The following is a 27,094-nucleotide window of genomic DNA, read 5'->3' on the forward strand; positions in this document are numbered from 1 at the left end:
TCACCCAAAAATGAAAAATGCTCTTATAATTTACTCACTCTCATGCAATCCCAGATGTATGACTATTTTCCTTCTTCTGCTGAACACAAACGAAAATTTTTAGGAGAATATTTCAGCTCTGTAGGTCCATACAATGCAAGTGAATGTGGTCAGAACTTTGAAGGACCAAAAAGCACATAAAGGCAGCATAAAAATAATCCAAATTGCCCCAGTTGTAAAATATGTCTTCAGAAGTGATTTGATAGGTGTGGGTGAGAAACAGATACTTTTTTTACTATAAATCTCCACAATCACTTTCACATTATTCTTCTTTAGTTTTTGTCAATTTACATTCGTTATGCATATCGCCACCTACTGGGCTGGGAGGAGAATTTTAAATTAAGATATATAGCTGTTTCTCACCCACACCTATCATATCGCTTCTGAAGATATGCATTTAACCTCAGGAGTTGTATGGATTATTTTTATGCTGCCTTTATATGCTTTTTGGACTTTCAAATTTCTGGCCACCATTCACTTGCATTGTGAAGACCTACAGAACTGAAACATTCTTCTAAAAATCAGAATTTGTGTTCAGCAAAAGAAAGAAAGTAACACATCTGGGATGGGTGAGTAAATAAGAGTATTTTAATTTTTGGGTGAACTGTTCATTTAAACATTCATGCCAGTATAACCCCTTTGAATTGAATTGAGTGAATTGTGCGTAAATGTCATGACAATAATGTCATCCACCTTGATCCGTGAAATTCACTAGTAAACGACGGACGCGTGAAAACGTCAGAGCGGTCCCATCGTAAAGACTCGTGTCATGTGACCACTGTGAACTGAAGAGATTTAGGGTCCAGTAAATTCATTCACCCGATTCTTCAACTACACGCCCAAACTGGATGTACAGCAGAACGCGACGCGAAGTTCACAAATATGACCGCGCGACTATTGTTCATATGCAAAGTAGGGTCGTGTGACATGAGGAGGGGGCATTGTATAGCCTAGATCTTTACTCTGAATGAAGCAGTGAAGCCGAACCTCTGTTGACTCTTGTTTCACCAACCAGAGTGTTGCACAGTCAAAAACACCTTTTCCTAAAGTCATCGGACGTTTTCAAATGGGAACGAAGCTTTCCGTCGTTTCAATGTTAAACGCGACGGTTTGTCAAATGCAATAGTTACCGTGAGTGATTGTCCAGTACTTCAGGTCCTTTGGAGGAGAATTTCAAAGCATCCTTTGCTCTTCTCTGAGGAAGATAGCACTTGTCATCGGAGTGTGCAAAGGCAGGAGACGTGTATTTCCACGCTTTGCTGTGCCACGGTCCGGTTTATCATCGTAGAACTTCAGTGGATCGAGCATGCGTCGGGAAAACCAATCTCATCCATTAACGATACAATACTAATAATTTTAAGTCAAGGTTACTGGGATACTACTAATTAAAATAAATCCATATTTACCACCCAAAACTATAATTACACGATCCAGTCGTGTACTAATTGATGTGCGTCCCTCTAACCGGCGATGCTGTACATTATTAAACTCACGAGCTCCATGGATCTGTGTCTCGCATAAAGGACGACGCGGGTATTGTCCAGATTCTGGCGTTTTATGCATTCACGGGATTACAGTTTGAATTAAAATCTCTGGATAGACGAAAACACATACAGCCCGTGTCGTGTGGATTACTGAGCGCGAGAGAAACGCGTGGGAATCGAGACACCTGAGCCCGGATACCTGTAACTTTTCTCTCTCGAAGGCTCTCTTCATCGTAGAAGAGATTTAGCTTGACAGGGTCCTTTTTTATTTAACTCTGAAGTGGTTTGGTAGTCCGTAATGGACGTGATAGCGCTGTATAAAGTTCACAAGCATCACAATCAAACCGATTCTCGCTGGGAAATCGTCGCTGGACTGTAGACGTCGGTCAGAAGATATTTTGGAGGAAAGCGCGGTTATTTTTCCAACGCAAACGGGATTTATTTGGGGAAACTACAATGTCCGGCATACGCTCCTGGTCGGAAACTCTGCTGCTGTATATATTCATTTCAGAAGGTAAGTCTGGTCGAGTACAAGACTAGCGTGCTTGTTTGAAAGCTGCTGCAGTGGATTTTAGAAGTCTTGCTAATTCCACACACATACGCGACGCTAAGAGGAAAGTACAGAGCTGGAAAACAACCGTTAAAAAAACAACGTGTTAAAAATGTAACACTTAAAGTTCGTGTTATGTTGCTGTCTCCAGCCCTGACTGCATGATAATAAACGCGTTAAATTCAAGCACATCAACTGCCCGCAAGGTGGGAGCACGTCTGACAAAAGATGCCCACTTTACCAAACATTGTGAAATCCATTTCGAGTCTGCATTAATATCGCTGTAGGAATATCGTTAATTACCGCATGTTTCCGTAAAGGACTGGTCGTGTACGGGGTTTGCAAGAAAACAACGTGGAAAGACGTTAAAGCAAGTTATCACATGGATAGCCCTTTTTATATTTTATTTTTAATTTTTTTGGTAAAGTAAGGCTGAATATTTGAATGGATTGTACTTTTTCTAGTTGGCTAATAGGAAGATTTGAAGTTGTGTTTTTACAGTAATTGTTTTTTTTTTTCTTATTGAAGCTTATATTCAAATTTTAACTAGTTTTTCTTTTGGCAGCAGTTCAGTAAGGCATCAGTCTCTTTAAGTGTTTTGTGGTTAGATTTCAATTTCCCAATAATCTGTTGCTTGTTTACTAGGAATAAGTCTTCCCTTTTAAGTTAATTTCAGGTTTGTTCCCTGCTTGTCTCCTGCAGTTTAAAAAAAAAATTTGAAAGAATGTCCGGGTCTGAATTCATATTAAAAGATCTGTCGCATCAAAGCTGTGCCTCTCATTCATTAGTTTAGTTCTTTGAACAGTTTTTATCTCACTGAGAGGAGTCTAATTCCTGTTGATGCTTTGCTAAACAGTCAAAGCATCGTGTGCCTAAGCTTATTGGCAGTCATCAGTACAGAAGCGATATTTCTTTGAACTATTCTTTTGAGGTCTGTATGATCCCATCCCTTATTTTCCTTTTATGAAATCATAAGAACAAAGGCAACAACATTTGGGAGTCATCATACATCTTATGTTTATTTCGTCCCAGGGGTCATCATGTGATGTGAATGTAATCTTACATGGTGACAAAAGCTTGGATATGATGGATTTTCACATACATTAGAAGTCTTTTGATTTTTAAGTTATGAGTTATGAATTACGCCCTGGCAATTATTAGTTAATTTTAACATTTGTTAAACTAGGGAGTGTTGTTTGGATTTCACTGTTCTATTATTCATGCCCTGACCATATAATAGCCAGAAGCAACGGAAGGTCAGAAGTGCTTATAATGTCATGCGTCAGCCACTGTCCAATCCAATTGCGCATGTTTTGACAACAATGCCAATCAGTCATGCGTTTCCATATGTAATCTAAGAGCGTTCATCTGCGGTTGATACTAATGTGCTTGGGCAATAAATTGGGCCAGCAAAAGTATGTCTCCTCCGCTTCCAGTTACAGGAGCGACAGACAGTAACCAGGCATAAAGATCAAGGCTTGAGAAAACATCAACAAACCTGAGACACCGTGAGCTCTCCAGGAATGTCTTGTTTGTTAATCTGCAATGTTGCACCTGTGTTGAGTGCTCTGCTTTGGTTCCAGTGCTGCTTCCTTGTGAAACCAAATCATCTGGAAAGAAATAGATTTGTTTTGTACTCGTTTTATTTATTAGGGCTGGGATGTGGCATCGTTGGAGCTTCAGTGCCTTGATTGTTAGGCCCTTGTGATTGTCCTCATCCTTATGACAAACTAACCTGAAATTTTGGCTGACAACACTTCTACTTGAATTTGGATTTAGATATGACTCATCTTTTGTGCATTGTGAGACTGGTTCTTGCGTTGCATTTTGCAATCCCACATCTAGAAGTTTTATGCATGATTGTGCATAGATTAAGTGATTATAGACTATGGTAGACATATAAACCCTGGTAGATAATCACAGGTTAATTTTACTCTGAGAGAGTATTTTCCTAACATCAGTATATATTTTATTAAGAGAGGTTCGCAGAGATTCTCTATTGGGTTGCAATTTGGCAGGTTTCAATGCTTTATATTTGCATCAGGTGCCCATTTTATGCCAGTCTTTTGCATGATACTGCATGAATAATCCCTGAGGTATGTGAGGTGAGTGCTCGTTCATTATTAATTGGCCCTGCTTTTTTATCTACTGCTTCATATGAAGTTCTTGACGGAATTTGCACATGTTAACCTGGAACTAATGAGATTTCGTAATGGGATTTACGTTTGTGTGACATTTATAAAACTGAGCAACCTAATTACCCATCAAATATGTGAGAAATAGTCAGGTTGAAGCTGAAGTAAGGAAAACCTATCACACTTAATTTTATTAAATTATTTCGTCATACCTGGGTGCAAGGAAATTCATTAACTCTTTGCTTTCACATGCACTTCTTCCAGCAATGCCACATCAGATCATTGAGTAATATTTTAATAGCATTAGCATGTACCAGTAGTGCCACTGTAAATGTTATGCCTGATCTGCAATGAAAGACAGCTCTTACAAATATGGCATGACTGGAGACCCCCACTTTGGCCTTGATGGCATAATGGCTTTTCTCCTGGAAGCATGCAAATTCTTTACATTCACTGCACATTGCCCTTTGAATGGAAGCATTTCTACTCAGGAGCACTGTGATCATCGCCAGAGCCAGGATGGTCACATCCTATTTAATGTTTTTATATTTCTTTGTAGGATAAGCCTAATGGCATAAGATGGGTGTACTCTGCCATCATTTAAACATCCTCTTTATATTTGAAGTTGACCCTTTGTCATTCCAAGATAAATTGCCTCTCCCTAGGCAACCTGTCCAATCAAACTATGAAATGCTAAAAAGAAACTGCTTGTCTCCTCCAGACTCTTGTTTTGATACTTGCAGTGTGGATGCATTGCATACAACCCATTTACTCTACCAAATCCTTATGTATAGGCTGTGTTCTTGTATAATTATTTGCTTGATATGAATGGAATATGTATAAAAGGATGCAGATAATGCTATATCTGAAGAAGGACCACAGAATTAAATACCCTTGACCCAGCCCATTAGCACTTTGCTGCATGGTTTCAACATCCCACTTGTGTCTAGACTTAGTGCATGCTTGTACGAAAATATCAAAACTTCATAGCCACGCAGTACTGCGCTTAAGGCAAACCGTTCTTAAAATAGGGCCAGTGTGCGTGACACAAATTTAATCAACAGCACAGTCTACGTGGGCTCTCTGCGTGCAGCCTAGTTTTTCTCGACATGTGGACAGTCCTTGTTTGTGCACATCATCAGTGCATGCACCTATAGTTGACTGTACTAAAAGAGTATTGCATGTGTACTAAAAGAGAATCCGTTTCTCTTTTAGTCATAGTCAAAAGAGAATACTTTGAAAGGCAATGCGGTGTACTGGGCACGGAACGCAGAAAATGAAGTATACCCGGGCCTTTACATCCTTCATTGTCATCATACAGAGATATAACAATGCTGATCATTTTGAGGGTTGCATTCACTAAGATGTACCCACTGATGTTTTAGCATCCGATTCACTAAAGGAATTATGCAAATTAGGTAACAGGGCAAGCATGCCCAAAAATATGTGCTGAATGCAATGGTTTAAATTAAAATACTTTGTTACTGTATTTAAGTAGCTGTTTTTCAAAAAGTAAATTTTTTGGGGGGTATTTAAATGTGCTGCTACTTTTACGTCACAAAATTCTTTTGCCAAATAAATATATTTTATTCTGAATGAATTTATTAAGATATGCCCAAATTGTTAGACGTGAAAGACACGGATGTTAAGGTTACAATGTCGCATGTCAATCTATGTGTTACTTTGTCTATGTAAAAATTGGGCGTTTTTCAAGTGATAAAAATTCTTATGTTATTTTTTTTACAATACATGCATGAGCCGTAATTGTTGCAGACATTAGGCTAGCAATAAATAAACACTTGTTGCCAATAGGGGTAGGAACCAAGAACCAGTTCCATTCTTTACAAAATCCCAGAATCAGATGATCTTAGTGAAATGTCGGTTCCGTTAACGGTTCCCCTGCGTGATTTTTCCGCCGATGCAACTGGAACACTGTATTGAAATACTCTGACAGTGTTTCCAGCAGCACATTTCTGCAGCATCGCTGCCCTCTACTGGGGCAAAAGCGTAAAACACAAACAAATGATTTGTGAGCCAGCTGTGTTGAATCCAGTACGAAACAGACAGGGCTTCCGGTATGGTCCGATTACCGAATGAACGCTTTAGTTGAGCTGGTCCTTTAGAATCATACGCGCAAAATATACAATACTTCCGGTCTAGTACGGTATAGTATTAATGTTACACTGAGGTGCAAGTTATGAATGTCCAACTCAAAATTAAATAAGAACTATTGAAATCTTACAAGCTTGAAGTACAACATTAAACAACAGAACACAGTCTTAACTGTCTCCAAAACTGTTACTTTTATGTCTTGTGACTTTAGACCTGTGAGACTTTAATCAAGCAGTGCAGTTACTGACTGGTTGTTCATATGACAATTTTTAATTATAGATACAAAAGTTTTGTAATACAATTTCGAAATTTCAATGAATGAAATATGCGATCACATTTCTTGTTTAGATTCAGTCCAGATATAGCCTAGTTAGGATCAATTATTGGCTTGGATATATGTCTCTAAAAAGTCAGCAAACACTCCTTTTACAAAAATTGTATTACATTTATTTCAGATTTGTTATATCTGCTCTGTAAAAATCTTAAAGGATCTCATAATTTGGCAACAGACTGCAGAGGACAGTAAATACAATAAGAATTGCATTTCTCATTTTAAAATAATTATTCCTCAAAAGTACTAAAAGAACTACTGGATTCGTTAAGAGGAACCGCAATTGTTATATTCATAATGATTCCCATCCCTATATTAATCTATTATTATGTAATTTTTTTAACCCTGTAACGTAAAGTGTGTAAGTAACTTGTGTACTTTTTTGTCAAGCTCCCGTCTAACAGAAATCAGTATATGGGCAACGCTAATACAGACCCTCTCGTTACTTGTTACCCTGATTATAGAATGTTTGTTTTATTATTTGTGAGCAGAGAGCAGCTTATAAGCAGAATGCAGTGTGTTTGACTGACACTAGCTTGCGCGAGTACAAATACTCAGCACATGCGCCCATTGAGTCTGCATCAGTGTGGTAGCATGTTGCGGCCCCCTTCAGCATATCGCTGTGCTGTTTTTGCAGCCTGTTCGGCCCCATTTCATGGCCAGCCCTCCAGTTCGCCCCTGGCTGCCACCCTAAAAATTAGCTTTGCCATCCCATCTGCCACCACAGCATAAGTATCCAAAGGTATTAAATATAAATGTAAGTATATTATAGTTGATGTTGGTATTGTGTAGGGGTTTGTTCATGTCGAACTGCACTAATGACTAAATAACCATAGCGTGATTGATAACAGCAGCAACCAATCCTGTGATTGTTTACAGCAGCTGTAGCAGCCAATCACAGTGCGTGTACAATTGGGTAACAATGACCACATGGACAAATGCATGGAAAAAAAAGAGCTAAATGATTAACTTCTCACTTGTTTCCAAGTATTCACATTGAGCACATCGCTGTCAGTTATGGGTTGAGATGGGTAAGACATGTCTTTACCACTTTTAGAAATAGTTTTCATCAGGTATGTGTATAATTCAGATAAAACATCTCCAGTTCTTGACTAGGAGTTTATATTTAATCTGTGTGTTTTGACTGGTGATCCGGTACTGGAATGTGTTATGATAAGCATTCGTTGTGGCTGTTCTTGGTGTCGTTTAGTGTAGGCAGTTTTTCCACAGTTCGCGCTCTTTTCCGTGTCCCTCATTATGATGGCTTTCTCAGCCGTATTGTTTGTGTGTATGTAGAGTGTGTGTGTGTGTGTGGTGTGGGGGGGGGGGTTATTTCTCTTTCTCTCTCTCTCTTAATTGCTTGCAGATGTGGGGTAACCAAATAAGCTGATTGTTGATGGGGTGCACCGGTGCGTAGTATGTTTCCTCCCTATATAAACTGAAAATGAGTGTTTCATGGCTGGGTTGTGCGATGGGAGATGGGTGTTCGTGAGCTGTGTCATCTCGTTCACAGGTGGTCGGGCACATATTTACTTTTTTCCAGGTTCCCGCTGCTGGTGTGGAAAGTTTGTGGTTGTCGCTGTCTGAACTTCGGAGTTCGCTGTTTTTTCAAATACAGAACAGTCAACAAATGTGTCTGTGTTTGCACTACTCTTGTCTCCCTGAATCTTTTATTGCATTTTATTTTAAATGTGTAACACCCATCCACTGACGTACTGATGCATTCTTAGTTTATTAAAATAACAAGTTATATTTGGGAGAATTAGAATCTAAAAACAAAAGGCAAAAAGTTGTCTACTAGATCAATCAGTCTTGTTTTTAAAGTGCTGATCTACATATTCATCTACTGACTAACACAATCCCAAGACTGATAGTTGCAGATATAGAACTTAAATGACCATATTATGATAAAAATTTATTTGAGTGCTTGAATCATTCATTAAGAGTGATTGTTGATCAAAACAGGTAATTTAAAAGAATCTTATGCTGTGCAAAATCTAATTAATATTCATTCATTTAGCAGCAGTGCCCCCCACAGAACAATTTTGCAGTTCTATTTTTATTTAGGCCTAACTTTGTGTTAATCTTCACATTAAATTGATTATTCCAGATGTTACAAAGGTGATAGGCCTATAGGATATGTGACATATGCATGCGACAGTTGTTTTTGGTTGACCTAGGCAGGCGTCCTCTAGGGCGGTTGCCCACCCTGCCCTCCTTGTAGTTATGTCCTTGCTGTTGACGTTTAGTCCAGACTACCTGTTCTAAATGCCATGCTAAGGAACATATATAATTTATGTTTAATAGACAGTGTATTGGTGCTCTGGAGATATAAAGTTTGTTACTTTATTTGTTATTATGCAAAAAAATTTTTTTAATGTTGGCAAATCAGTAGCAAAATAGTTAGTAAGTGATTCCTGTTGAAATGAAGTTGTATCACAAATTGCTTTAGTGTTGCCACCTCTCATCATCTGCATGCCATCCCATTGCCACCCCATTAAAACATTTCTAGATCCACCCCTGCTAAGATGTTGTGGAATAGTGACTCTTTTTTTTTTTAATATGTTTTACCACATGATTTTGCTTCATTCATGAATGATGATCAATGGAAAACTGGGTGCCATGTGCTTTTGGTTCTTTCTAAAGGACTGGTATCACCAGGTTTTTTGGTACCCACGTGCGGTTTAAGTCACAGTCGGCTGCTTTTAAACTCGAACATGTGTGCATGTGTCTGTGTGCTGTAAAAACCGCTCATGTCAAGTTGCCACCTGTCTTGATTTCCTGTGATAGTCCCATTTTTAGCTGCGACTCATCTTTACTTATTATATTGAACTACCACTTATTATATCATATATTACCTATATGAGACTCAATTATCTGACTTTGAAAATAACAACATAAATGGGTCACATTTTATAAGATGAACAGATTTAAATGTGCAGTATTTACTTTTGATACTTAAATATGTTTAAAAGCAATTACTTTTTACTTAAGTTGTATTATAATGTATGACTTTTACTTAAGTAATAAACTGGTGTGGTATTTGTACTTTTACTTAAGTATGGAAATTGAGGACTTTTTCCACCACTGGCTGAATGCAATTTGAAAGGTAGAATTTCCCAGCTTGCAGGCCAGTTTTGAGTGCTTTGTTATGAAGGATGCAGAAGACTACTGTGATCTGGCATAATTGTACATATCGTGCAACCACTGTAATCCAGGCACATAAATCAGTTCTTCAAAATACTGAATGTGCACTGGACATCACTAAATGTCTGGATATATACATTAACATTCATAATTGTAATAATTATTATTGCCATTTTTGCTAGAAAATGTTTGCGGTGAAAATAACGACAATACTAGCAGTGCAATGCTGTCAGCACACTAAGTGCAACTGTTTAATGAATTTGTCCCTGGAAATAACAACCAGTAACATCTCCCAAATCTCAGGGAGGAAGAAAAGAGTCACAAAATTGGCATCATAAGCATCCCAACACATTGTTAACAATGTGTTTTGGGATGGCTGGTTATATCGTTCTTTTGTTTTAATAAGACTGCAGCTATGATTAAAGGGCTGAATCAGGAGACTGTAACCTGTATATTCTAGTCTTGTTTCTAGTCTTTCGTTGTATGCCTGCCAGCTGCACAGGATTAGTGTCTTGACAAAAGGGATGCTTATTAATAAGAAAATCATCTGTAGCTGCAGGATAATGAAGTAGATGGGAGACGCATATTTTGTTAGCCTGAAAAGTCTCATTGAGGCTATTAATTAGTCAACTGGAAGCATTTGCTAGGACAGAAACAAATAGATTAGCTGGGGAAAATGCCTCTTGCCTTTCCGTGTAGAATTATCATTATCCCAACCACTTCAAAGTAGGGCGATGACGATGGCAGAAATCTGTCAACAGGTAGAGATTGTTTTATTTGGTCCTACTTTATACTTTAACTTACTATGTACTACCATTAAAATACATAAAATACAGTGTACTTATTGTGTAAATTCATGATGTGTTGCATAATTCTCACAAGATTCACATTTGCTGCTACTGATGTTGAGGTACAGGTAGGTTTATGGGTAGGGTTTGGGTTTAGATTAGGGTTTAGGGTAATGGTTGGATTAGGTTTAGGATTAGGGATAAGGTTAACAGTGTATAACTACAGATGTAATTAAATGCAGGTACTTTAAATGTAAGTACAACACCTATTTTAATAAGCACATCGTATACAAAAATATGTAGTAGTTAAAGACACCATAATATATAAACACATTTTTTAATTTCCACTATATTGCGATATATGGAAGCGCAGCATAGTTCTAGCGGGCAGACTAGCAGCTGTACATCATCTGTTTCTGTGTGCTAACACGGCAACCTCCACCACCCCACCACCACCAGTTGAGCCCTGCCTCCTATCTCCGGCAGGACATGACGGTTCCGGGTACAACTCCCTCGGACCGCCGGACGGGGCCTACACCAAAGAGAGAGACATTACCTTCTGTTTTACATTTATCAAATAAATGGCATCTTAAACTTCACTCAAGCCTGCATGTCTTCCCTATAGAAATACCATTTCCATGATAAATATAATTACATTCCGCACAGCCCTACTTCAGAGGAACAGATTTTTTGAGCTGCCCTTAGTCCAAGCCTATGTTGCTTTAATGTGAAAAATACCCATCTGTATTATCAGTGGCTGGACTTCTAAGTCCTTAGACATTGATCATTAAACTATGCACGATTAAACAAGGTTGACAAGACTGCAGATATAACATTCTAAAGTCTAAACGTTTTCAGCATCGACTGGGCATTTTGCACCTACATGGGAGACTGTGATCACTCTAGTGCAAGCTAAAGAAATATGGCCAGATTTTTGCCCTCAAGCATTTCTTGGCTGTTCACGTGATTCTATTTGCTTCCCTCCCTTCCTCTTTCTCTATATCTGCCGTCGCCTCCTTCCTCCATATCTCGTGTGACAAATCTGCAGAAGTCGCAAATATTCCCAGTGCCCTTGTATTGCAGGCCAACTAGATGTTCCCTCAGCGTTTAAGCTTAGCTTTTTTCTTTTTTCTTTTATTTCTGTTGTACAGGGTTCCTGCGAGTCCTTAAAAAGACTTGACATGTATGGGATCAAAATCCTGTCAAAAGTATTGTGCTCACGGATCCAAAAATAATAAGCATGAATCAAAATATAAACGCATTTATGCTGCAAAAAAAAAATAAAAAATTAAAGCAGTCATCAGAATTGCAAACAAAATCATGTTTTCCTTGGTTATATTACTGTTTTCTCTGACAATTTTGCTCATAGTTTTATTTTTTTGCACGCTTGCGCTGTATTTTTCTTTGCTTTTGTTTCCATGTTCTGCGCTTGGTTTTCTAAAACTTGTGAGTAGAGTTTCATGTAAATCAGGGGGTGTTTTGCATTCCCACTGGTCCACTAGTTCTTGATCGACAGCTCCTCCTCTTGCCAATCATTCGAAGAGGGGAGGTGAAGTCACTCCAATGCGACTCTGATGGCTGCTGCTCAATCGTATGGTAGATGAAGATGGATAACAAATCCTGGACAATCACAAGTAATTGAATATAACTATTTTATTTGTGGTTGATAGATACTCTGCTTGTGTCTGTTTTGAGTATTTTCTACCAGCTTTAGGAAACAATGTGTTGTCTGAAGAGGCAATTATCTGCAGTGAAATCAGAAACAAGTGACCAAGCGTCCCCACGTCAATAAATAATGCAATAAAGTTGTCTTGATGTTGGGCGTTCTTTATTCACAAATAGTCACAAATTTAGGGACCGTCTCTAAAGATACAGGCAACATTGGTGCATTCATTTCCAAAATATTTACAAACATTTTCATAACATTGAGTATACAACTTCAATAACATTTGAAGCAAAAGACTTACAGTCATACAACCAACTCCAAAGTCTGCATGTAGTTGTCAGCAATAATGCGCACCTTTTTAGATTTTTTTATATATAAATTTTTTTTATAGTAAGCATATCTATATTAATCAGTAATAATCATGTGCAGGATTGTTTTCCATTTCATTGACTTGTGTCTGACTCGCCTATCAATTTCTTCTCGTGTGTGAGTTTAGTTGTTCATTGATTTGTTCAGGTCTTAAAGTCTAAAATGTTATTTTAAAAACTTAAAGGTGGGGTATGTGATTTGCAAAACGGCCGGCAGATTTTGAAAATACACAACTCATAGGGTTCTACCTTCTCTCCTCCAACGCTGGCCCTGACTCCACCCATTCGAAATACATGGACGCGCAATCATGCACGAGCGAAAACTCAGATGCGCGAGAGCGAGCCAGGCTAGCATAGGTTGGAGTTTCTGCATGACGTCACCATTTACCTGCTAAGACCGTCAACATGGCACAACATTCAGCGTTAAGTTGCACCAGATATTACTAACATTCAACAGTCACATAAATCATTAGTATTGTTAGAAAATTGATGTTTTTGAAATGTAAATATATATTGTATAAATATAAAATATATAAAAATATATTGGACGTCCTGGTTGTCACCGAAGTTTATGGCTAAATATAGGGCTGACCGATATAACGTTATCAGATGAGATTGTTATGCGCATCTCGTCAGTAAAGCACATAACATAAAGTGCATTCATTGATTAGTAAATCGCCATCAGCTGCTTTCAGATGGAGCGGCGTATACTACACAGATCCGTAGTTCACTAACAAGCTGGGCCGTGATAATGAAGGGTAAATTGCCCAGCTTGTCAGTGATGAACTACAGCTCTGTGTAGTAAATGCCGCTCCATCTGAAAGCAGCTGATGACGAACGGGACACGCGCGCCAGGGTGCTGGGGGAGGGGGCATGGTACGACCGTTTGATTGACACATTTTCTGTCCAATGATTCTAGATGGTCTTGAAAATGATCGGCTGGAGTTTTTCGAGTCCTGCCCGTTCCACAGATGATTAAATTGCTTAATTTTCATTTCAGTGCTTCTAATTTACAGCCAGTAAGTGGGTTAGGAATAGGATTTCAAGTTATTTTGAAAAAATGGTCAAAAAAGAAAATCACATACCCCACCTTTAAGCAAACACTGGTTGTTATCTGAACTAGTCCATTAATGGGTTTATAGTTATCTTAAGTCATCTAGTCATTTAAAGGGGTCATAAAATGCTATTTCTTATAGTTTTATAATGTTAGTAAGGTTGTTTTTTTTCACCAAAACTGTCATAATTTATTCATGATCATTCACACCCTGTTTCTGACCCTCTGTCTGAAATGCTCGGTTTTGGCCTAAGCGCCAACTGAAAACATCATAAACAGCAACTGTTTTGATTTGCTAACATCGTGCTGCTCTTCAAAAATATACAATATGTTTTTATAGTACAAATACCTCATATATGTCTAAATATCAAGGAAAATTTTATTATTCATTTCATGACTCCTTTAAAAGGAAGCTCCGTATAATTAGGCTAGTTTCAGGTTCAAGATGTGTTCATGCATAGATGGTGTGCAGCAGAATGTAACAGAATGCAGGGGACTCTAGACACATTTTTCATGTTGGAGTATTTTTAACTTGACATGCCATCTTGAAAATGCAGGATGCTCAAAAAAAAAAAAAAAGAGTATGAAAACATTGCAATGGCCAAAGACATCCATCTACATGTGTATGCTACAGCGGCTTTATTAAATTTAGAGACTCAACTTTTCTCGAGGGGTTGACTGTGCATACTCTTTAGTGAGCTGTCAGCATGCAAATTAACGCACCTCTGGTAAAAGTATTTTAACTAAATTAAATCGAGATAAACTAGTTGACCTCTAATTGACTAATAGGTTGTTGGACAGCTAGTTTCCAGTTCTGTGTTTTTATTGACCTCAGCTTGGCATGAGGGATTCACAACCCATAACAAGTCCAGGCCTCATATTACAATGCCAAATTGGTTGGGTTTGCAGTCCGGGTATTTAAATCAGTAGTCTTGGTGCTTCAGGGATATGGGGAAGTGCAGCCACTTTCTGGCCTGTTTCATCATTACCTTTACTAATTGGACGGCATCTCTGACAGAAGAGGTTATGGTGATGACCAGTGCTGAATGGGACAATGTAGTCTCATCATGACTCAATAGGATTTCTGCTGGGCACTTGTGCTGCTGCTTAGCAGCTTTTTAAATTCCTGCCTCTTACACCAGTGAAAGTAGCACAGTAACCTCAAACTGAGAGTGCATAGGCACACTGAGGGAAAATATGTGTAGGTTGGCTGAATGACAGTGAATGTTGGTTGTGACCATACAAATTAATGCAAGAGTAAATAAAAAAAGTCCTCATACACTACATGGCCAAACGTTTCTAGACACCAAAACATCACACCTGTGTGTGATTTGATTAGCATTTAATTTTAAAACCAATGGTATTAATAAAGAGTTGGTCCTACTTAACAGCTTCCACTCATGAGAAGTATTTCTACTAAATGTTGGAACATGGCTGTGGAGATTTGCTCTTATTCAGACACAAGAGCATCAGTGCCCTGAGGGAACAAAAACTGAGGAATAAGTTAAGTTTACTGGCCATTTTATATACTGGGTTATAAGACATAATAAGCTCTTCACAAGACATGCAGTTGCACAGTATAGCCAGCATCTTCCACAACAGTAAAGCCACATATCTTTACTCCTGAAACACAGCACAGCTGTCTTCTTAAATCTGAATTAAAGATTACAAGGGTGGTGCAGTCAGTGCGTGCTTGTACAACAGCTTTTCTGATTAAAGCAATAAACTTTTTCCTGCTCTGGTTTTCTTGATGTAACCCCTATTTTAGAGTTACAGCATAAGGTGAGGAATGGGGTGTACAAATTAAACGCTTCCCCTGCAGGTTCACCATGTACTGCTCCATCTCCACGAAAAACACCACTCTCATTCCTGCTGTCAACCAACTTGTCTCCATAAACCACAATTATGGCCTAGAAGACTGTAGAATGGTTTGAGAACAATATTCTTACATAACCAGAACTCTTTATAAGAATATTTCACTCTAAAATTAAATTCTGTTGTTCCAAACCTGTATTCTCATATTTTTTTTTCATGGAACACAAAATAGGAATAAAACACAAAATAGGCATCATTTAAGCCATTTGGAACACAGTACATGTCTTCTCAAGGAAACAATGAATGACGAAAAAAAAAACACATAAAAATCCGATCTGACACTTCAGTCTGAGACGCATTAAGAAAAATATGATTTTTATCAGATTCCATACTACCTACGCATGTGGATTGAATCAGACTTGTAATTGATTTTTTTGTGTTTTTGTCCTCTTCAGACTACAAAAACCTAAACGGATGAGTCGGATCTGAGCCAAAAGATCTGATTTTTTTTTTTCTGCCTGTGTGAACAAAGCATTATAGATACAAATTCAGTCATCTCTTGGAATTTCTTAAGGCAAACAATGCATTTTCCTACAATTATAGAGAATTGAAAGAGAACAGATTTTGTTTACAATTCACAAAAGTCCAGGCTTTAAAGTCCTTGATTCCATTTTCTACTTGATTTGTGAAAAATAAATAAATACAATAGTTTTGCCAAAAATTCATATTCATAGTTTTATCAGTGGTATTTCTAATAAGACCAGTAACCATGTAAAACATTCTGAAACTGTTGTAACAAAAATGCATTATATTCCCTCACTCCCCAACTGTATTACAGTATATTTAATAGAAATATATTAATCTTTTGAAAATGTATCGTGTCAATATATTTCTGCTTGAAATACATTAGTTAATACAGTTAATGTCAATTTCGTACATTCAAGGTAAATGTTTGTATATTGAAAGTTGAAGTTAAAAATAGTGATGTTGATTAAAAGTCTTCTAATTTAAGTCTGTGCATTAATTTCAGTGTTTTTACCTGTTCATCTCGTCAATGCTGTTTAGAATGTCGGGCCGTTTAATATGGTTTTAACCTTGCTTGCCAAGAAATTGAGGTTTTTATAGGGGTTTGCAACAGAAATGCAAAATTGTTTACATTTAGTCGCAGTCTGGAGCCCTGAAGAAAATTCTATAAACTTCTTTGTATTCCATGAAACAAAACAAAATAAAAAACACAGATTTCGAAAAACATGAGGGTGAGTAAATAATGACATCATTTTTATTTTTGAGTGAACTACTCCTTTAAATATCTGACTGGTTCAAAGCTGCTCATCACATCATATAAAACATTGAAAATGAAGTTCCCATATTGCTCCAAGAATAGCCATGTTTGCAGGCGACATGCCATCTGTCTTGTTGATTTCAGCCATCGTTCTGAATAGATGGAGATAATTAAAATAATGGAAAGAGGGATCCACTGTCTTGTGGATCTGATCAGAGTGACTTTGTACATGTAGAAGTAGTTGGAATTCAGTAGTATTCAAAGGGGTGTCAGTAAATATGATTTAAAAGGCTTTACATCTATTTTACAATGCATCATTTTCGTCTGTAGGAATAATGGAGCCATCAAACTGGTCTGTGCTCATTCTGTCGCTGACTTTCTTTTTCCTTTTGTAGGAAGTAACAGCTTCCTCAATGTGCAACAGTGATAGTCCTCCCGGGAGACCTCGGTGGCTTTTAACATGGTTCTCATCTTAGTGATAGATCATGTAAAACAGTGTCCATGTTGGTGCTCTCACCTCATGAAAAGATGTAGAACATGTTTCCTCTCAATATCCAGCACTGTGGATGGGATTTCTTTTTCTTTTTCCGTTTATAACCACCGTATGTCGAAGTGTTGGAGTGGCAGTGACAGCCGTATGTTTCTGCTCATCCTTCCAAGCTCAGTGTAATGCCTGGCAACTCTGCCAGTCTGTCAGGCACTGAGATCAGTGAACAGACATTGATGTTTTCAAACTACTTTGATGTGATGCCTTGCACAAACTGGCAAATGCAGATTTGGCAATGAATGGCTACAATAAAAGTTTTTAATCTTTATTCATTAAGTTAATTGTTAAAGGAATAGTTCACCCAACAATGATAATTTTGTCATTGTTTTCTCACCTTAACCCATATAAGGGCCTTCATTTGCTCACTGGATGTGATTTTCAGGAGAATTTTTAACTTCAATGTAGGAAAAAAAAATTCTGACCATGTGAAACAGGCTGTGTCAAATACGTTAATCTCATCAATTTATTCATATAAATTCTCAAGAATGAGAATTGTTTACCTCTTACCCAAAGAATTACATAAACATCTACTCTTATGTATGACATAATATGTGTAAATGACTATAATATAATATTAATTACTATATCAGGTGTTACAAACTGAAGAATTAACTTTGAGGGCATTTTTTTTGCCCCCACATTTGACATTTCGGGGCATATTAGTAAATTTTTGGAGGCATTTTTGCCCCAAGCCCCCCTTAATTGCTTATCCTGTTCTATATGGTCATTCTGTTATTTGATCCGTTATTTTGTTTACTTGTGAAAGAAGTACATAAATGATGATGAAAATCAAAATACTAAATTAAATGATCTATATTTATGGAGTAATCCATTATATTGTAGAGGGGGGCCAAATTACTATTTTCACCTTTTGATTTTGTGGTAAAATTTTCTTCTTTGGGCTTAACGTATGGCTTGAATTTGAAGCAGGACTATCTGTTGTTCAAAAAGAGGATGATGTGTAGGTAGGACCTTTTATCCTGTCTGGAAACTGGGAATGTTTGCAAATCCGATTGGTGCCACAAGTGTCACTGAAACTAGAAACTTGACCTTTTAGCCTTCATGTGGTCAAAACTTTTCACTGACTACTAACTCATTTTGCCTTCATTGATGTAACAGATGAAAGATGGAACACTTTGAGAAATTGCTTTCCGGGGAAAGATTTCCCACATTATAAGCCATTTTTATTGTTGACTAAAGACATGGCACCAGTGAGATTGTGACAAGTCCTCTGGTAGAAACAGATTAACCCAAGACAAGCATGTTGCTGGATGAGGTACTAAAACACCAGATCCCTGAAATAAGCACAGGGACCCCTGGGAAATCAATCTCTGTAGCGAGTGCAAGAGCAACATGCATAAAAAGCTGAAACGCACTGAATCACACATCATGCCCTTTATTTCTCATGTTCCCAACTGATGTCAAAATCCTAGCATCGCTTTAAAGCATACTGTCTCAAACAAACCCACATACACACACGTTATCTCCTTTTCTCTCTTTCCTATACACACAACTGTCTTGATCTAGGAGTGCTTTTCACTGACTTAAAAGAAGTTAAGCAAAGTTTATTTTTGTCTGTGCATTTTGAATTTTAAGAAGGATAAACAGACAAGCATATTTTGTTTCATTCTCCTGGTTGCCTACATTCATTAATGCCAACATGATGCCAAAAGTTTAATTCATATACATTTTTGTATTACATGTTATTTGCACTATTGTGATTTAATCACTGATGCACATTTTTCTAAAGACAAAAATGTTATATTTTCATCTTTCATTTAAATAGAATAACTTGCTTCGTCTCTGAAACACATTTTCTTGTATGTTGATGTCAACAAAACCTCCTATTTTCATGCCCCTCCCATCCAAGCATTGTAATATGGAATGGCCACTTTTCATGGTCCAACGAATTACCAGATAAAATCAACTCCCGTGCAGCATCACATTACACGTGTTTCATGTTTACCTTAACTAACAGAAGCAACAAATAATTGGGTTATTTTTAGAATGATACAGTATTTGTGCTTTCTAATATATCTGATAAGAGGCTTTATCAATTTAACTGGAGAAAAAAGGTTTGTTCTGGAAGGAAATTAATCCAGAATCACCTTTTAGCGGTTTGTCAGATGAAATTAAGAGTAAGATTGCAGCAGGTGTTCACATGGTTTCTTTTTAATTTTTTGCAACCATTTTATATATATATATATATATATATATATATATATATATATATATATATGTATATGTATATGTGTGTAATGCTCTCTATATATATATTTCATAGGGGAATATTATTAGTAGGGCTGTCAATTAAAAATGTTAATCAAATTAATTAAATCATATTTTGATTAATTCATCAAATTAATAACAATTGCATATATCAATATTTGTTGAGAAAATACCTGTTCAGGGTGTTTCCATGCCTTTGGCCCAATGTAGCTTGGATAGGTTCCAGGTACCCCTGCAACCCTACTTAGGAAATGCTGGTATAGAAAATGGAACATTACATTATTGTTCTATCAGGAAGACTCGCAGACTTGAGTGAAATTTAAGATTATATACAGAAATGTAATGTCTCTCTTTGGCATAGGCCCCATCCGGCGGTCCGAGGAAGTTGTACTCGTAACCATCATATCCTGCCGGAGATAGGAGGCGGTGCGAGGAGCCTATCCCTGTGCAGGACGGGACTCAACTGAAGGTGGTGGGGTGGTGGAGGTTGCCTTGTTAGCACACTGAAACAGCAATGTGATAGATTGTGAGCAGACGTATAAAGTAGTGGCTTACATGTGATTGGCTAGGAATTACCAAGCTAATGTTGTGATGATGTACAGCAGCTAGTCTTCCCACTAGAACTACACTGCGCTTACATTTACTAGTTAAGCATTGAACAGACAAAATGTGGCTTTAAAAGTCATTTATTGTATGTAAGTCTATCTACAGCCAATAGTCTAAAGAAATAAATGTTTATGCTTCATCAGAGGTGGATCTTAGGGGTCATTCAATTTTTGTACTAAACTTGAATTGCTTGGATAGTAGAAAATATACGTACAGGTAAGCAGGCATGAATTGTTAATTTTTTTGCATTTTGTATAGCATTATTTATTTTATAAGTTTATCGTACCAAATTTAATTGACACTGACAGCCCTACTTTAGTATGTTTTTAAAGTTTAATTTTACTTGCTTGCACTATACAGGCAAAATGTAGCTGGATGAATGAAATGATAATTTTAAAATCGAGCAGGAGTCTTTGTAAATTGGTTGCAACTGAACGAAGGTGCAAGCAGTATTCGTACTTTGGCTAGCGCCCACTTACCTGCCTTTCAGCAAATCAATTAGAACTACTGGGCACAACATTGTCACCTAATTAATATTCATGAGCAAAGCTGACATGGTTTATTATGTGCCCCTGACTTCTTAATTTATTTAACAGGAGAGTAGAGTTCGAGAGTGAGTGACGGATGAATCAGGATATGATGCTGGCTAATTCACATTAATTTTACTTGCTCCCAGGAAGTACCACAACTTCTGTTTTGTGAGCACAGTTCTTGACCACTGTGCCATGGCTCCAACAGGTATGTTCCTGTGAAAGTGATTTGTTGCTTTTGAAATATACACTTGGTTAACTGAGTATTATCTTCATGACTCATTCCTACTTTAAATAACTACACAGTTTAAATGTGCAATAACTAAAAGTGTAAACAAGTTTAAGCTTGACGTAGTGCAACCCCATCTTGTTCAAGAGAGTGAGAGATTGGCAGCAAACAGTCACTGACCTTTCGTTTATGTATTCATGATATTTTTTTAGTCTTCCAAGGGCAAGGAATCTATAACTATTAAACAAAAGTTATCTGAAGCATTACACAGTTCTTGTACAAGTCAGAATGAGAATTGTATAATGGTCTGTGAAATGTTGCAGGAGCCTGTGATGAACAAAGCAAAATTCACATCTCCAGTTCATTTCCCTCCAACAAGCCACTTTATTCAGATGTGGCTAATGACTCAGGAAACATTACTATATTACATTGATTAAGTTGGGCCTGACAGTTCTGGCCCACTTGTTTTGTTTTAATGCCTACATGTACATATCTACATTAGGGATCTGTTGTTAAGGATTATGAGAAGATTATTTAAAACAAATGTATAGTTTTAGTAATCAACCACCATAACATTATGCACCATAGCATTTTTCAAAGAAAGTATATTTAAACTAAACATGTAAACATATTTAATGTGTTAAATGTGTGCCCAAATGCATTAACATTTGAGTGTCACTAATTTAATGAGTGTATATGAATGAAGAATTAAAAAAATGGTCTTTGTTCCAAAACCTAATGAGCTACCCATCTGCCTTCTGCCTACACAGTCAGCTGCCTTCTATGGCGGTATCCTAACTGAAATGTAACACTTTATAGGCATACAAATATACAAATAGCACTTCTCATGCAAATTGTATGGGAAGCTCAACTCACAATTGATTTTTAATAAAAACTGGCATTAGCGTGTTGCTAAGCTAATGACATGATAGACTGAATAGAATGAGACAGGTCACTGATATACTTATGAAAAGGATAATTTGTAATGTTGTATATGGCTGCTGTAGGAATAGATGTCCCATCTTTGAGTTAGAAGAGCCAATGACCTTTTTGATAGAAACATTGCCTGTTAGTTGTAATTCGAATCGAAAATTGAATAATTTTTACATGGTCTGAGCTAAAAAGCTCAATTTATTATATGCTTTTTTTGTACGATTTTGTTGCCATTTTTAAATAATATTTGCTCATTGAATAAAATTTTGGAGATTGCATTCTTTCCGCATTCAAGCACATTGGTGCTATACTTGTATCCATCCCGCAGTCTAATTATCTTTATAACCAATCAGTCATTCACATCTCTCACTTCATTCCGCCATCTTAGATAAAAAAATGTCACTAAGCATTTTGTAATGTCGATTGCCTTCACTACAACAAATAGGATACATTTGATTCTGCCTTAAAATAATAGTTCACCCAAAAATTAAAATTCTCTCATTTACACACCCTCATGCCAGCTCAGATATGTATGACTTACTTTCTCCTCCTGAACAAAAAAAAATATTTTTAGAATAATATTTCAGTTCTGTAATTTCTTACAATGCATTGCCGCCCTACAGTGGTATATAAGTAGAACATGAAGGCAGCACACAAGTAATCCACACAACTCTAGTGTTTTAATCCATATCTTCAGAAGTGATATGATAGGTTTGTGTGAGAAACAGATCAATATTTAAGTCCTTTTTACTATACATTATCCTCCCTGCCCAGTAGGTGGCGAAAGTCACAAAGAATGCAATTTGCCAAAAGAGGAAAGTGAAATTAAAAGTAATAAAGGACTTAAATATTCATCTGTTTCTCACCCACGTATCATTTCTCTGACGATAAGGATTTAAGCATTGGAGTCATATGGATTACTTTTATGCTTTTAAGTAAATGGTGAGAGTTTTCATTTTTGGGTTAACTATCCCTTTAAAATTTGTAAGTGGTACCTTTGGAGGCAGCACAATTATGCTGCCTACCTTTTGGTACAGCCTTTATGTTGGTATTGCCTATGATGCCTTCAAATGCTGCCTCTAGAGGCAGCTCAGTAGGTTTAGGAACACAGCGAGTGTATTACCAGATAGGTATATAGTTCAGTATCTAGAGACTTCACAGTTTCTGTGAGCATGTTCTGTGTAGACAGATCTAACTCTCATTGCTATTGAAACACCTCCATACACCGATTGACTCCAGACTGACTCCTGTTATACACACTTATCTGAAGCCTTACTCAATCCCCACGGGTCATCCATCCCTCATGTTGTAAAAACAGCAGCCTAACAAATACTCCTGTCTGCTTATCTAGATATTGCCTAGATAAACAGACTATGGTATTTATGAATAGGAACTAATCACAATTTTCTTCTCCAGACCATTCTTGCCCTCAGGTTCAGGATAATTTCCCAACATAAATGTTATTTTCAGCAGTGGTCCATCATAGTTTTGTGATAAAGGAAGCCGCGATCAGATAAGCGGGGGAGCCTTTCTCATTTTGCACCTGGCAAAGCAGAGCTATAATTTAATTTGTTAAATTAAATTATCTGGGGCGTTTTCTTTCAAATTTAAAAGAATCTTTTACAGGTATTTCAGAGCAAAGAATCAAAAACAGGAAAGAGCTGAAATAGACATTAGACTTTCTGGTGGCCATTTGAGTGCTGCTCAATGACAGGTGAATTAAAAAAATATTATCTGTAAACACTGTCATTATAAAGAGGATAGTTCTAGTCCTGGATACTGATTGGTCAATACAGCAATAAGCTTTATAAAATTATAAAGAGCAATAAGCCATTGGTTATTGGCCATGCATTGCATTTCATGATTTCACCATGGGTAAAGGGTGTCCAAATGTCATTATGGCAAAAGTCATGGTTGTTCAACAAATATTTATCATCAGTAATGATAATAAAAAAATCATGGTTCATTATCCCAACTATATGAGTTTGTATGAACTGTGTGGTTACCAAGAAACATAGTAACTCTACGCATTAATAGAGAATGTGAGGTCACAGGTGTGGGTTTATAGTCATTTTACAACAGTTTAAAAATGTCTACACTAAAGTCAGTGAAATTACACACTTTACCCTAAATACTTTTATTACATAGAAACTATTTTATGAAAACAATAAGGCACCCACGGCCCAATTTATTGTAAATATAACAAGGCTGTATGGGTTGCTGTCCTTGCAGCCTTGAATACATTCACAATATAGCACAGCATCTCATACCTTATAGTTTTATAAGAATATTTTATATGATTTTAGATTTAAAATATTTGATATTATATTGTATTGAAGCATCTGGACTGTGGATACAGAGTGCTCACTGCAGTGATTTAAAACCAGTTTCTTTCACATAAATTTAGTTGAAGACCACATAGGAGCCACGTTCACACTTTTCTGCATTTTGTGTTGTCGCATATCTAATGTGACATAGGGTACCGCCATCAGCTGCGCCAAATGTTCAGGTGTAGAGTGCTCCCACATTTCAGCAGATGGGTGACTTTAAATGTAAGATTTTTTTTTACTCTAATTGCAGTTGGATTTGCTGCTGTTAATTGCTCATGAAAATGTATAATGTGGATCTTGAATGCAATTTGCAGTCTGCAGCACTTACCATTGTGATGCTAATGACAGTCCTTCTTCATGAACGCAATCTTTTGTCAGTGATGAAATAGTTGTTCTTGTCACACAAGGAGTCCACTTCTTCCACTATTTTCTCTCAGCAGGATAAGGAGTCTTCAATCAGTTTACTCAAAAGTGAAGGAGTGTCTGGCTGATATTGCAAATGACTTAGAATGATTTGATGATCTTTGGTGGCCTTGTTTGCACTCTTAAAAATAGTAAAAAAAAAGATCCATTGGATCCAGGCTATTACGGAAAACGCTCACACAAAAAAAGATTAGTCAACAATGCTTAAATGTAAGGGCATTAAGGCACATTTACCTTTGTACGGCAGAATTCCGTGTGCAAAATACAGCCGGGAATTTTTGGGGGGTTTGAATTTCATAAGATTTACAAAAACTTGTTTTCATCTAAAATCACATAAACAGTCCATTGCAACTTCCGACTCACCATGATGGAACATGTCACATTTCAAACAACCCAGTCAATTCATTAAACATCGTACCTTTTGTGATTTTAAGACAACTTGTAAGAAAATATTTTTTTCAAGAATTTGAATTCCTCTTAAATTTTGTCTTAAGAACAATCTTAAGAAAAAAAGAAAATAACTTTTTCAGGAATACAAAAATATTCGTATTTTGTTTTCTTCTTAAATTAGAAATAAAGAAGAAAGACGAATTTTCTTCTGAATCTGGCCCTTATTTTTTCAAGGAACACAAAACTTACAAAACTATTTTTTGACTTGGGCTATAGAAGAACATAGCACACACGTCATATGAACCACTTTTGATGGTGCTTTTTGGAGCTAAATTGGAGCTTGGCAGTATACAGTACTGTAATTCAGCATCCACATCACAGTTTGGATTTGCTCCCTAACATCTCATTTTGTGCTTCACAATATAAATAAATTAAGTTTTGGTTTGGAATGACATGAGGGTGAGTAGGCCTAAATGACAGAATTTTCATTTTTAGATGAACTATCTCTTTAATTACTGATTAAGGTGCAACTCTTCTGCATTGAGAAGAGGAAACTTATCTGCATTCTCTGAGCTTAGACTACTCATTGTCTCTATCCTGCTCTCCCTCTGCATTTGAAGACACTAACAACTAATCCTCTGTTTGCTGCTGTACGATAGGAACCAGCATTTGTGGAGCCAGTACAAGCCTCTTTCACTTCCTCTCCCAACCTTTACCCTGCAGTCAGTGCTTGCCCTAGATTTATTGTGTGAGCGCTCTCTCTCTCTCTGTGTCTGCCCTCATCTATTGCTCGCTTTCTTTCTTTTCCAAAGCTTTTCTCTGAAATCTATTCTTCAGTGTCATTCTGATTTTCAAACACAGTGATGCTACAGTAAAGAACTAAGCTAAGCTGAAGTAGTTCCTCGTTTTCCATTTAAATTATTCCCATTTGTGCAGCCATATGCCTGAAGCTAGACTGTCACCTGTCACTTTTTGCCATTCTGAGTAATGGACCAGAATTGTATTTCCTTGCCATGTTTGGTCTGATGTTTCTTGAAAAGTTCTGATAGGGTTGCAGTCAGCAGAAAGAAAAAAATACAAACAAAACAAAACAAAGCTGAATAGAAATAAACACAATGTAATTAACTAAATGAGGTTATCAACTTTTAAAAGCAAGGAGAACACCGTCAAAAGGCAGTGAATCACAGTCAAAATACAGTATTTTGTTGCAAATTAATTTGTTGATTCAATTGATTGAAGTTAGCCAAATTAGACTGAAGCCAACATGGTCAGGTTTTGTGTCATGCCCTAATACTTGAAAACCATAAACAAAACTTTGCAAGGTAAAAGAGAATCCATGCCATACTACATTAATATAGTTTATTTTGCAGTGAGGATAAATATGGTTTGATTTGACCACAAAGGTGAAATGAGCATGGAACCATTGAAATTCAAGCGACACTGACTATGTTTACAAGGACGAAAGCAGCCTTCCCGTTTACTCTTATCCCCCATAAACATGCGGCATTAAGCAGCTTTCTCCACAGCAAAGTAATTTAACTGCAATGCTTTTGTAAATAACAAATATGGCATTCAAGGATGACTTTGTTTGTTTTATTCTCTGAGCTTAATTTCATTTCCAGATATTCCAGAGTTGTTCCTGTTTTTGTTTCCTTAAATTTGCATTGCAACCTCCAGCACACTGTAAAATCTAATTAGTTAAACTTACTTAAAAAAGCATGTAAATTTAAAAAGAAAATCTAAGTAAAATGTACTTATTTGGCAGTAAATGTACTTATTTGGCAGTAAATGTACTTATTTGGCAGTAAATGTACTTAGGTATAGGTATAGTCCACTTTATTTGAACCAAATAAGTATATTTACTTTATTTTTTTAAGGCAGTTGTTTGCCTCAATTTAAGTAAAGTCAACTTATTACATTTTACAGTGCAGAATTTTGCTGATTTAGTGGGTTTCTTACATAAAACTCAGAGATTCCCCCAGCGTACGAGTGCAAATACAGGTGAAACTCGAACAATTAGAATATCGTGCAAAAGTTCATTAATTTCAGTAATTCAACTTAAAAGGTGAAACTAAGATATTATATAGACTCATTACAAGCAAAGTA

General features: G+C 36.9%; 1 protein-coding gene across 1 annotated transcript in view; it reads left to right on the top strand.

The window, feature by feature from the left end:
• The first annotated feature begins 1,950 nt into the window (after positions 1-1,950).
• Positions 1,951-27,094, top strand: part of LOC127630504 (transmembrane protein 132E) — a 432,450-nt gene continuing 407,306 nt past the window's right edge. The window contains exon 1 of the mRNA XM_052108088.1: positions 1,951-2,037. Within this exon, the coding sequence (XP_051964048.1) occupies positions 1,980-2,037 (58 nt within the window). The 5' untranslated portion in view covers positions 1,951-1,979. The remainder of the gene's footprint in view (positions 2,038-27,094) is intronic.

Source organism: Xyrauchen texanus, chromosome 3, assembly GCF_025860055.1.
Source record: "Xyrauchen texanus isolate HMW12.3.18 chromosome 3, RBS_HiC_50CHRs, whole genome shotgun sequence".
In the NCBI taxonomy this organism is placed as follows: Eukaryota; Metazoa; Chordata; class Actinopteri; order Cypriniformes; family Catostomidae; genus Xyrauchen; species Xyrauchen texanus.